At 43.5% G+C, this 13,472-nt stretch overlaps 2 protein-coding genes across 3 annotated transcripts in view; one reads left to right on the top strand and one right to left on the bottom strand.

Moving 5' to 3' along the window:
- Positions 1-13,472, bottom strand: part of LOC309535147 (very-long-chain enoyl-CoA reductase-like) — a 49,183-nt gene that overhangs the window by 421 nt on the left and 35,290 nt on the right. The gene's annotated exons all lie outside the window — the stretch shown is intronic.
- ABCA4 (ATP binding cassette subfamily A member 4) overlaps positions 1-13,472 on the top strand; it is a 102,592-nt gene that overhangs the window by 86,086 nt on the left and 3,034 nt on the right. The window contains exons 32-46 of the mRNA XM_082227695.1: positions 701-795; positions 2,625-2,657; positions 2,914-3,019; positions 3,137-3,211; positions 3,978-4,147; positions 4,847-5,024; positions 6,216-6,331; positions 8,572-8,719; positions 9,213-9,336; positions 9,872-10,001; positions 10,183-10,303; positions 10,924-10,986; positions 11,081-11,187; positions 11,606-11,747; positions 12,259-12,393. Coding sequence (XP_082083821.1) covers positions 701-795; positions 2,625-2,657; positions 2,914-3,019; positions 3,137-3,211; positions 3,978-4,147; positions 4,847-5,024; positions 6,216-6,331; positions 8,572-8,719; positions 9,213-9,336; positions 9,872-10,001; positions 10,183-10,303; positions 10,924-10,986; positions 11,081-11,187; positions 11,606-11,747; positions 12,259-12,393 — 1,743 coding nt within the window. The remainder of the gene's footprint in view (positions 1-700; positions 796-2,624; positions 2,658-2,913; positions 3,020-3,136; positions 3,212-3,977; positions 4,148-4,846; positions 5,025-6,215; positions 6,332-8,571; positions 8,720-9,212; positions 9,337-9,871; positions 10,002-10,182; positions 10,304-10,923; positions 10,987-11,080; positions 11,188-11,605; positions 11,748-12,258; positions 12,394-13,472) is intronic.

Genomic DNA, 13,472 nt, shown 5'->3' with positions numbered 1-13,472 from the left:
GTTAAGCTGCAAGAGAGAGATTCATTTGTTAATAATCTTATTGGGCAACTGCCAAACTGAACATTGAGGTTTCATTATCTGCTTTTTCCCAGAAAACAGGGCTGTGCAGAAAAACAATTTCACAACACTCTTCTTGAAATAGGTTGTTGGTCATATTTTTGTTACTTTGAAAAAACCCTCATGCATAGTCTCATTTGTCTTCTAATGAAGGGTAGTGCTGCCACTCTGTGGTTAAATTCATATACTACGTGAATGGGTGGTTGTTTTTGCTAGCTGCCGAGTTGTTTCTTGTCTTTTAATTCCCCAAAGCTGTAATGACACTAGTTCGCAATCGAGAAGATTCATTGCTTGGGTTTTGAGTGTCATTTGCATTCATTTTTAGGGTGAGGTTTATCGAAGTTTACAAATATTTTGGTAGCCTTCAGTGAAACTTGCCTGGCTTTTGATTGCAAATCACTGGTATTTTATGTGATCTGAATTCAAGATATAGAAAAAGACCAGAAGTTCTTCTTGAAACTTCAAGTAGAGTCAGGGCAGTTCTATGGTTTCAGCAGAGGAGCCATTTCTCACTGTAAATCAAAATTAGCAATCACTGCTGTGTGACCACTTTCTGTGCCTGCCTCTCTGAACTGCCAAATTCTAACCATGAGGGTTTAATAGTTGTTTTCTTAATCCATTTGTCCTTTTCTTTGCCTTTTAGAGAGCTCAGCGTAGCACAGAAATTCTTCAGGATCTCACTCATCGAAATATTTCCGATTTCCTGGTGAAAACCTATCCCACCCTCATAAGAAGCAGGTTGGAAACTTTTTTTTTACAAATCCACGGCAGCTTGTATAGACTGAGGCTCTGAACAATTACCTTGAAATGGTTTGAATAGTTTTGAATACCCAGCCCACTGTGCAGTTCTCCATTCGTTAGGACACTGAATAAAATAACTGTGGTTTATAACAGTGTTTCCCAACCGGTGTTCCGCGGCACACTAGTGTGCCGCAAGACGTTGCCTGGTGTGCCGTGGGAAGGAGGCGGGCGAGTCGGGCGGCGAGAGGCAGGGCGGCGGCGGCGGCGAGGAGAGGCCACCCAGCGTGGGCTCTCGCCGTCTGCCTGCCTGGATGCCTGCGTGGCGCTGACGTCACGGGGCTGTAACGTGCCCCACATAGGCACACGCGGGGCGGCGAGCGAGCTCCCTCCCACATCCCATCGCCGCTCGCTTCGGCCGGCCTACTGGGCTGTCGCAGGCGGAAGGCCTGCGCATGCGCGAGGTTTTTGCGCCTTCGGGATTCCCTTCACGCCTTCCTCCTCCCGGGTCCTTGAGAGCGCGGGAAGCGGCAGCGCGAGACCGGCGTTGAGCCTGGTAGGTATTGTGCTTGCCAAGGCAGTCATTTGGGAAATGAAAACTTGCAAAGCAAGCAACCAGTTCAATCTGAAGTACGTGTATGCTTAATATCCTGTATCTGAAACCTGTTCTGCCCCCTCCCCCACACTTGGTGCCATTTTCATCTACACATGCAGCAGAGTAAGTTGACCCAGAATAGTACCAATTCAGATGGCAGATGGGAGAATGACAGTGCTGAATGCTTTCCCATGTAGAACAGTCCCTGCAAATAAAAACCTAGCATATTTGGAAGAGGGATGCTAGCCTAACCATTACCTTCTATGCTGTTACTATTTTTTTATTTTTTTTTTACATAAGTAAAAAGTGACCTTTCCCCATCTGGCATGGTGGTGTGCCTCGAGATTTTTTTCATGAAACAAGTGTGCCTTTGCCCAAAAAAGGTTGGGAAACACTGGTTTATAATATCAGCCTCAACTATCAATCAGTGGTCAGGGTTGATGGGAGTTGTAGTCCAACTATATTTGGAGGGCCACAGCTTAACCATTGTGCAGAGCCAGGTGTGCAAGCAGCAAACCCATTAACTTTGCTGCTCCTAACTCTGCATAAGATTGGGTTGTGAGGGCAAACTATATGTTATACACAAATATGTTTGTGTATAGCCACAGCAGCTTTGTTTTTGCTTTTTATTAAAAGCAGCTTTAGTGTTGTGATGCTCTTGCCACTGTTCCTGTTCAGCATCACAGCTTTTCAAGCTTTGTTATGCACGGTTAGGAGTTGGAAGGGATCCGAGGGTCATCTAGTCCAACCCCCTGCAATGCAGGAATCTCAGCTAAGTCATCCTTGACAGATGGCCATCCAACGTCTGCACAGAAAAAGCATCGAACAGGTGTACACGCATAGGCTATCTCTGGGCAATCCATCTGTACCTGTACAGAAAGGTCAGATTAATGAGTGGTAGTCAGGAACAATGATAGAGGGTAAGATCACTCGCCATCTGAGTAAGGATTAGACATTCTTGCGAAGTCACACTCAGCAGCTTCCAATGAAGTACTTCCACTTGAGCAACGGAACTTCCCCTCCCTCTCCTCCCTGCCCGTGTCCTCCCCAAATCTGTGGGGAGATGAGGTGGGGAAATTCCATTGCAAAGCCAAATGTCCCTGCGCTTTGAAAATACTCTTATTGAAAATACTCTTATACAGCTCATTGTCCCCAGATATTTTATTCAGCAGTTCCCTGAATCTGAAAGAACCCAACTTTGTGTGGAATATAATATTTTCATTTTCTTTTGCAGCTTGAAGAGCAAATACTGGGTCAATGAGAAAAGGTAGGAAGGCACTGTAGGTTTTCTGTTGAATTTTGAAGCCTAAAGAATTTGCTAGAGCATAACAGATAGCATGATATGACTAACCTAGTCGTTATCCGGTTTATAATTATATTCCACGCTCAACATGGAGCAATGTACTTCTTTTCTGTAAGAAAGACACATTTATTCTTAAGGGAATGTTCAGTATATCAATCTAGTCATAGACAGATGGGGTTCTCCATGACCAATTGATGGTCATGTCCTCTTTGTGTTTTAGATATGGAGGAATCTCCATTGGAGGAAAACTCCCAATACTGCATGTCACCGGAGAGCAGATCGTTGGTTTCCTGAGAGATCTTGGTCAGATGATGAACATAACAGGGGTAAGCAAGGATTGTTCTGATTTTATGTAATCATGAGCTCCCCCCACCCCATGTCTATAGGCATTAAAGTATGTTTACACTGCAGAAAAACTTAGCCCTTTGTTTTCTGCTATTTAGGGTGAAGCAACAATGGCTGCCTCGAAAGAAATGGCAAATTTTCTTAAGTACATGGAAACTGAATACAATATTAAGGTATTTTTTATATTTAAGACTAAACCTTTCAATGTTTAGAAGCACTATATCAGGGATAGGGAACCTGTGTCCTTACCAATGATGTTGCATTTCAACTCCCATCTTCCTTGACCACCGGCCCTGCTGCCTGTGGCCGATGTAGTCCCAGCATCTGGAAGGCCACAGGTTTCCCATCCATGCACTATGGGATCCTGCAAAACCTAGGGCTTATCAACACTTCCTCTTGTCTCACTGCTTTCCCCTGGGGGGAAACTACTCTTTAATGCTCAGTCGGAGCAAATGGCAATTCGGGCTTCCTCCAGGTAGACATTTGCTCCAATTGAGCACTAAAGAGTGAGGTTTCCCTGGGAAAGGAGTGGGGCAAATGGAAAACCACTCGAACCCATTGCTTTCTAGGCACGGGACAAGAGGAGCCCCTGGTCAAAAATAGACAAGTTTTCCCTTTTCTGGCATTTAACATTCACACCTAAGGGAACAGTGGCTTTGTTGTATTACCTTAACTGAGAAGGAAGGAAGGAAGGAAGGAAGGAAGGAAGGAAGGAAGGAAGGAAGGGACCCTATTTAAGATATGAAAAGGGGCTTTTTAGAGGGAAAGGCAAGCATGAAATTTTGGGACGAATGCCACCTGTTTCAAGACATATGAAGTACCACCCCAGCAAAGTTCTGAGATCTTGACCCATTTCCACTTATATAGCCAGGTGGTGAAATAAAGAAGAGGCAGAACTTGCCTTGCTCAAGTTGCTAATGAGCTATCTTCCTCTGCCAGGTGTGGTTTAACAACAAAGGCTGGCACGCCATGGTCAGTTTTCTCAACATAGCCAACAATGCAATCCTGAGAGCCAATCTGCAGACTGGCAAAGACCCCGAGGAATACGGCATAACTGCTATCAACCATCCACTGAACCTCACGAAGGAGCAGCTCTCTGAAGTCACTGTGTAAGCAAGAAAAGTTTGCTGTTATGTTTCCCCCCTTTTTGCTAGCATGGGTTTGGGTTGGAATGTGCCTGTATGAAAGATAAAAATATTTATGATACTTTCACTAAGTATAGTGCAGAAATCAAGCTACTCTTTAATTTAGTTAGAACCTGTCATTTCATTTAGCAACAGGTTTAGGGTGAACAGAAGACAGGGTGCTTTCAGGTGGGCGTTTATTGTGGAATTGGTGTTGCTCATGTATGCAGGGGGGTTTTCCCGGTGTCATCAAATGCCAGCCCATACTTTTTTTTTTTTACATTTAATCTATATTTCCTCTTACTTATTTAAAAATAATATGTTTTTCACCTAGATTCACTGCTGGTGTGGCAACCCAATGGCACATTTTCCAAATTATTTCTGGGTGGGCAGGTTTGTCACATATGTAGTGACATTTCGATAGATGCTCTTGAACGCTATACCGCTACTTCTGTTTGTTCAATGGCGTGCATCCTAGCCACGTTGCTTCTGGCTGCTCAGATGATGTGAGGGGGCTTATATTCACCAACTGCCACATGCTTGGAGATGTAATCTTGTGAGAACTTGAGAGAACCTCAGTTCTGTGGTGACAGTACGTACATCGAGGTGTTGTTGTCGGTTTTTTAAACAATAATAATACAACTCTTGATCATTAGCTGTCCCCGTCTACTTTTCTCCCTGCAGGCTGACCACTTCGGTAGATGCTGTTGTTGCCATCTGTGTGATCTTTGCCATGTCTTTCATCCCAGCAAGCTTTGTCTTATACCTTATCCAAGAACGGATGACCAAAGCCAAGCACCTCCAGTTCGTCAGCGGTGTGAGGCCTTTTGTTTACTGGTTTACCAATTTCCTTTGGGACATTGTAAGTAGCCGGTGGACATGATGTAAGAAAGTACAGAGGAAGCCCACAGCTCAGTGGTAGTGCATGCAAAATGTTGTAGGTTCAATCCCTGGCATCTCCAGGTAGGGCTAAGATACACCTCTATTTGAAATCCTGGAGACCTGCTGCCAGCCAGTGTAGACAGTACTGAGCTAGATGGAGCAATCGCCCGACTTGTTATTAGGCAGCTCCTTATATATATATGTCACATATGTTGTTGAATGGACTCCAATGAGCCCAGTAAAATACTGTCATGCAGCCTTTCCACAAAACCTTGTTGCAGCAGACACCCAGCTCTTCCTAATCAGATAAAATCAGCCCAATCCATGTCATATTATTTACCTTGAAGTGATGAATTTAAATTTTCATTGTGATTTATGCAGTTTTCTGATGTTGAATCGAATCACTGATTGCCCCAGCAATGTGCCACAAGATCCTTTACTGTAGGTGCCAGAGCCCATTCTAGCACTTATCCATATAAAAATGTTTTGCCCATTATGGACAGTGCAGCTAACCCCTGGGAGCCTTAAGCCATTTTTTTCTGGGCCCCTAAGATGCTGCCAAGTTTGGTGGTGGCGGCAAAAAGGAGACGAAATAAAAGCAGGCACAGTGCTGAAACAATTTGCCCTCTTCCTCATTCCTAAAGTCAGACATTTGATAAGGAGGTGATAACTCAGTTAGCTGATCTGCACTGACCAGCTGGGAAGGGGGCCTGTGTGCATGTGAGAAGGGGGGTGGGGTTGCCACACCTCAAGGTTGGTCAAGGGTGAATGCAGCCCAACAGAGCAACAATGGTTAGCCAACCCTGATATGCACATACGTCTCTTCCTGCCACCTTCTTTTTAAAGAAGACCCAACAAAAATATTCCAAACTCAAGTATATAATATATAATATAATATAATATAATATAATATAATATAATATAATATAATATAATATAATATAATATAATATAATATAATATAATATGCCGATTGATGATGATGATTTTCTAGCTAAGGCCTATATTTCTGGGCAGCTTTCCTGTTTTACCAGGAGAATAATATACACAGTAGCATGCATCCTGGAAAATATTGGAAAAGCTGGTGCAAAATTTGGTGATATGGCTCCAAATGATTTCCAGGTGTTTTATTTGTTTGTAATGAGTTTTCATTTTCTTCCCCCTGTGCCAGGTCAATTATGCAGTGAGTGCTGGCTTGGTAGTGGGAATATTCATTGGTTTCAAAAAGAAAGCATACACGTCCCCAAGCAACCTTCCCGCACTTATCGCATTGCTGCTTCTATATGGGTAAGTAATTTCATTAATTCTTAACAAGGCCAGACACATTCAAAATATGGGTATCTGTTGTATTGAGTAGGTGCTTGTTTCATTTATTTAAATACCTGTTTATACTTTTCAGAAACAAAGTCTCAAAGCGGTTTACAACCTATATTAAAAGCAAGGTCAAATATAAAACACAGATTCAAAGCGGCATAATTTTTAAAAAAGTATTCTCTTAAAGTTGACATTAAGGATAAAAATCACCTGAAAAAATGCAATAAACTTCCACAAAACAGCATTGTTAGTAACTAGAAATAACTGTGATAGTAACACAATATGTTATGTGGAAATTCTTTGTTTGCATAAAAAGTCCATGATTTCCAATGGAATGAGGAGTATTTTCCTATGTGGGAATACCGTATTTTTCGCTCTATAACACGCACCTGACCATAACACGCACATCGTTTTTAGAGGAGGAAAACAAGGGAAAAAATATTCTGAATGAAACAGTGGACGTATCATTTTTGTGCTTCATGCTGTGGCCACAGACATGTGATCTGATGGTGAATTTGGGGTGACCCAATGCAAAAATCCTGAGGATCCATGTGGACCCATACTTTTTAACCACGTTTTTGCACCATTGCAGCCCCAGGCAACAGTGGGTGTGTGATTTTTTTTTGGGGGGGACAGGCTGTAGCCATGGACATGCTATGTGCTCTGATAGTGAATTTTGGCTGACCCAATGCAAAGATCCTGAGGATCCATGTGGATCCATGCTTTGTAACCACGTTTTTGCACCATTGCAGCCCCAGGCAACAGTGGGTGCGTGATTTTTTTGGGGGGGGGACAGGCTGTAGCCATGGACATGCTATGTGCTCTGATGGTGAATTTTGGCTGACCCAATGCAAAGATCCTGAGGATCCATGTGGATCCATGCTTTGTAACCACGTTTTTGCACCATTGCAGCCCCAGGCAACAGTGGGTGCGTGATTTTTTTTTTGGGGGGGGCAGGCTGTAGCCATGGACATGCTGTGTGCTCTGATGGTGAATTTGGGGTGACCCAATGCAAAGATCCTGAGGATCCATGTGGATCCATGCTTTGTAACCACATTTTAAGTGGGGAGGGAAGGAAAAACACAGAAGGCTAAGAATGCAGGAGAGGGCTATAACGTGAGGAAAGGAAGGCAAAAGTTTCCCCCCACCCACCCACACAAGCCAGCCACTGTTTAAGGATTTCATCCTTTTAAATGGAAGAAAGCATATTTGAATGCTGTGTGTCTCCAAAAACAAAAAGCAGGAAGTCAAATCAGAATTTTAAGCCGAACCTGTAATCTCTCTTCCCTTCACAAACATTGTTCCCTCCGGAGCAGGGACAGGATAGAAGGACGGACGCTCTGCTTTCCTCTCTTCTTGCCTGGAGGGGAGGGGCTTCCCCTGCTCTTTGTTCCGTTTGAGCAAACACAGCAAGGAAACAGAGAGGGCAGGCAGTAAGACCCTGAGGCAGAATGCAGGAAAGCAACAGCTTCCTGTCTCACGGAGCTCCCTTCTCCCTGAAGCGCGGTTTGATTTTTGCCTCATTTTTCGGCTCCAGGGACCACACATTCGCTCCATAACACGCACAGACATTTCCCCTTCCTTTTTAGGAGAAAAAATCTGCGTGTTATAGAGCGAAAAATACGGTAAGTGTATTTTTGCATATCAAATGGGCAGATAGTGGGGGATCTGCATATATATCCTTGGCTATCTTACACATCCAAGCCTCACTCTCAACCATACAGATAACTAATGCCAAGCCAACAAGTTATTAAAAGAGCAGATGTTGGATCTACAAAAATACATAGCAGCATCTAGCATAATTTACAACTCCTTCGCCCGCTCTTGGATGTGACAACCCAGACTCTCACTCAGGCAACCAAAACACAATTCCGATTACCATCCAATAATATACCACACACTGTCTCCTACCAGGTAATACATTCTGCAGTACAAAATTAAAGGGGAAGTGCCTTCATAGGGATCCCAAAAGGTCTGCACTGCACCAGCCTTCTTCTCTGAAGGCAAGTCAGTTAGCTACAGGTGTTAATATACTTGTTCTCTGGAATCAACTGCCCGGCAGGGCACCCAGGAAGAGGGTGGCCAAGAAATGACCTCTTCCCTATCCCAGGACCTCTCACCACCAGCAAAATAAAAAAGCAGAGAAGGTCAGACTTAGTTTGTCCACCAAGCAGATAATTTATTACCCCACTTTTTGCTGTTTTTGCATGCAGGTGGGCCATAATTCCTATGATGTACCCATTGTCCTGCTTCTTCAGCGTCCCAAGCACTGCCTACGTTGCCTTGTCTTGCATTAACCTCTTCATTGGTATCAACAGTAGTGCCATTACATTTGTCCTGGAGCTCTTTGAGAACAACCCAGTGAGTGAGTTTTTGTCATAGACATTATTGTGACAAGAGTACTGTACTTTTTAACCTATGATCCAGCAAGGGTATTTATGTGTGGATGTGTGCCAAGTCAGATATTGATAGAAACAGTTGCTGAAACTGCCACAAACTTTCGCTATCTATGAGCCTCTCTGCTGTGGCCAGCGTAAGACATTTAGAAATTCTAAAGGGGGGTTGGAAAAAGGAGCATCCACTTTTAAGGGTCCACTTTTCCTTTAATCCAGTAGCACTGGATAAAGGGTGGGGGTATTCATCTGCCACCTAAATTTCCTATTTGGTACATCCCAATTGCACATCCTCATTTACACGGCAATTACTGCATCCTATTTCACTTGCCAATAAAAGCTAGTAAGGTAAAGAATTGTGTAGCCTTTCATCCTAACTCCCAACTTTTTCTTAAATTATAAAGGAACTCTTGAGTAAATCTGAATAGCGCTAGCATATTGTGTATTTCTGTTTCTTGCAGGTTCTGCTGCAGTTCAATAAAACACTGAAAAATATCCTGTTAGTATTTCCTCATTTCTGCCTGGGTCGTGGACTCATTGACTTAGCTATGAACCAAGCTGTGACTGATGTATATGCTCGGTTTGGTAAGTACAGATGGAACGTGGAATTGTTCTGTTTTGCCCCACGCCCAAGTAAGCTTTTGAACACAGAGCTGGCCCTTTCAGAACTTAATATGCACCCTGGAGGGGTAGGGAGGGTGCAGAACTTTGACCCAGTTCACATTTAAAGGGCATACCTAATTTTCACTTTCCAAAAGAAAATGCCAATTAAAATACAGCCATACTTTGAAATTCCGAATTTAGTGAAAATAAAAAATGCGTTATCACATATTAGCCAAACTGCATACAAAATTGTGTGCATTTGGCTCTTCTAAAAATGATAGATTATTTTATTTCTCTGAGGCAGCATAACTGAGGTGGGCTGGGTTTTTGGGGAAGGTACCAGCATAGCATATTCATTAGGAGGAAACACCTAGAGAAATTGCAAAATAGTTCATTGATAATGGTAAAATAAAGTCCTTCTTTGTATTTCAAAACAATTACTTCAGTGGCTGCCAATGAAGCACATTGTATATTTTGGTAGTAATTCAGCTTGATTTTGGTTGGTTTCATCTCTAAGGGGAAGAACATGTCTTGAACCCGTTTCGCTGGGATTTTGCTGGAAAAAACATGGTTGCCCTGGCGGTGCAGGGTGTCATCTATTTTGTTCTAAATCTTCTGTCACAACATAGTTTCTTCTCTACAGGATGGTATGTTGGAAAACTCTTGGTCTGTAAAGGTCTCGTATGTATGAAATTAGTTACCGTAGTTTTAATGCATCTGCCTTCTAAAGTACTGTTCTGAGTGTGGGGTGTGTGTTTCAATATGTATATGAAGGCTGCTCTTCACACCTGGACTGAATTATAAACTTGTTCTGTCTGGCTTCTTCAGGTTTGCCCAAAACACGATGGTGCCCGTTATGGATGAAGATGAGGATGTTGCAGAGGAAAGGCAACGAATCTTGAATGGAGGCAGCAGAATGGATATTTTGAAATTACAAGAACTGACCAAGGTAATCTTCTTCCAGGCAGCGTTTCAAAAAGTGTGTTTGCTTTACTTTTATCTTGGAAATGGAAGACAGTATGCCCAGCATGAAACCTCTCTTTGGGGCTGGGGCATCCTGGACCCTTATTTCCTTGACTTTTGATCATCAGTCTGAAGCTGCTTGCATCCCTTGGAGCATCTGGAATGTATTATTTTCCTTCCTGTTACTCCATTGTTGAAGATCTAACACATAACTGTAAAGCATCATTTTACTTTGCTTTCTGTTGACACTACCTCTGAATCACTCCTTGCAACTTCCATTTATTGTACTTCATTATGAAAAATATGAAGAATATTCTAATTGTGCAAACAAAAAGTCGATGTTTGCATTAAAAAAAATTCTTGATAACTTACTCACCTTGACATATACTCATCAGCAAGATTGTTAAATTGTTAGAGACCATATGTATGCTTTTAGCAGTTTTTACCTAGACCTCTCTTATTTAACTTTGCTGATGGTATGCTCATTTCCATTATGTTGTACCCTCTTGTCCCTGTAAGCGGTAGATGCCAAGTTCCAATATATTCGTTTAGCTGTAGATTTCATAGAAGAGATTATTATTTTAAAAATTCCTCCTCTTATTCTAGATTTATGCAGGTAGATACACACCAGCAGTGGACAGACTCTGTGTTGGCATTCGTCCCGGAGAGGTGAGTTGTGAATCAACTTTGTAAAGCCTTTTGAAGTGATTCACTTTTACAACCTTCTGGAATTAACAAAGTGTGTGATTACTTTAAAATTCAGTGCTTCGGTCTCTTGGGCGTGAATGGAGCTGGCAAGACAACAACATTCAAAATGCTGACTGGAGACACTCAAGTAACATCTGGAGATGCTGTAGTTGCCGGTCACAGGTATGTCGTGAAAAATGCCAGAAGGCGTCAGCCCAGCCCAGTGAACAATGAAATTATTTATTTAGGAATATTTACATGCCGCTTGATTGTAGGAATAAAAACACCCTGTAACTTGAGTAACTGTCATTGCACTGCCAGTTAGCAATATTTCCCTGTTCTGTGGCTGAGGGCAGGAGAAAAAGTCACACACACAGACACACGTATTATGTTTTTGGTGGCTGGAGAGGGAGGTAGGCTCACTCAACACCTCCGGTGAGCTTGTTTTAGTTTCTTTCCCCTATCCTACATGGCAGGAATGGAATAAAATTGGATATATTGTGAATAGCTCACTGTATGTTAGCATGCATTTCTACTTAACTACATGGTAACTCCTGTTCTGTGCAATTTATCTTATAACGGTGGGGTTTTTTCCCTTCAGCATATTGACTCACATTTTTGACGTTCATCAAAACATGGGCTACTGCCCACAGTTCGATGCGATTGATGACCTGCTCACGGGGAGAGAGCACTTGCGTCTTTATGCCAATCTGCGTGGTGTCCCAGCAGCAGAAGTTGAGAAGGTAAGGACAAATTCTTCCTCAACGTTTATTATTTTTTAAAAGTATGATGCTTTAAAAAACAACAACCATGATTTCTGATCAGTCAAGAGTTGTTTATATATTCTTTGAACTTCATCCTAAGATATCCAGGCCCAAAAGGCAGTTACGTATGTTGTTAGCTCTCTGGGCGGCTCTTGGATGTCCATGCATATTCTTATCTATGTTGCGGTACAGATATGCATTCACCCCTGTGAAAATTGCAGGTAGCCAGTCTGGCTAGTCACGCCACCTTGCTGCTGTTATTGCCACGTGCCAACCTTGCACCTGGTAAAATAATTCTGCAAATCCATCCTGCCAATCTGCAGTGTTTTCTTGTATTACCAATGCATAAGAAGAGTTCTGTGTGGATTCTGGAGACGTAACCCAATAACTGCATTCCTTAATAGACTCTGCTCCCATCATGGACTGGATTGAGCCCATTGTGTTTTAAGTAACTACCAGTCCTTTGACCTCCTTTATCCCTTCTCCACAGGTTGCAGAGTGGGGAATTCAGAAGCTCGGTCTCCTGATGTATGCAGATCAGTTGGCAGGCACATACAGCGGTGGGAACAAGCGCAAGCTCTCCACTGCCATTGCGCTGATAGGCTGCCCTCCTTTAGTCCTGCTGGTAAGTCACTTTGCGGCAAGGAGGCCAGGTAAAAAGTAGCCTCTTTAGATGAAGGCAATTCTGTAAGGTTGTGGAAAACTCCAGTTGGACACCGTGTGGTGTGCAAATTACCGTATTTTTCGCCCTATAAGACGCACTTTTCCCCCTCCAAAAATGAAGGGGAAATGTGTGTGCATCCTATGGGGTGAATGCACTGACCCCTCTCGCTCTCCAGGCTTCAGGAGATCCCCAGCGCCAGCCCCACAAGGTCGGGGGACAGAGGGAGGCAGAACGCCGCCATCCCGCTGTCTCCCGAATGGTTTGGAGGCTGAGGGCGGGGAGACCCCGCCGCCAGCCCCGCAAGCTCCGGGGACAGTGGGGAGGCACAGCGCGTCTCCCCACTGTCCCCAGACCTGATCTGCAGGCGGGCGGTGGGGAGAAGAGCGCTTCTCCCGCTGCCTGCCCCGCAAGCTCCGGGGACAGCTGGGAGGTGCAGCGCATCTCCCCGCTGTCCCCGGACCTGATCTGAAGGCGGGCGGTGGGGAGAAGAGCGCTTCTCCCCACTGCCGGCCCCACAAGCGCCTGGGGGGGAAATAAATTTTTCCCCCTTTATTTCCCCCCAAAAAAACTTGATGCGTCCTATGGGCCGGTGCGCCCTATGGGGCGAAAAATACGGTATTTTACTTCTAAAAGTAATTTCTATGTCACCATGTCATAAAGTATCAGGACGGTACACAACACACTATTAAAAACACCAATTTCTCTGAGAAACACCCCAAACAGTGCCAAACTCCAATTTTGTTTTCTTGCCTGGTGTGGTTCTTTGCAAAATTTAGTGCCCTGATTTTCTTGCTGTCCTCTGCTGAACCACTTCAAATGGTGTTTCTGATATTTTTGGAAGGTTAAGTCGCACTTTCCCCCCAAATTAAATTTGGGGGCATGTTTCATCCTAACACCTGAAAACGTGCATTTTTTAGAAGGTGTGAGAGTAAGAATGCTAAAATGCAAACCTGAGCCTTGCAGGAGTATGAAAAATAAAATAAAAAGGTGTATCTGTCCTTCTCTCACTGAGCTCCAAATAGCACTAACAAAGCTCCTGT

The sequence above is a fragment of the Podarcis vaucheri genome (assembly GCF_965113315.1).
Source record: "Podarcis vaucheri genome assembly, chromosome: 6".
NCBI lineage: Eukaryota > Metazoa > Chordata > Lepidosauria > Squamata > Lacertidae > Podarcis > Podarcis vaucheri.
This window is presented reverse-complemented; position numbering and strand designations above follow the sequence as displayed.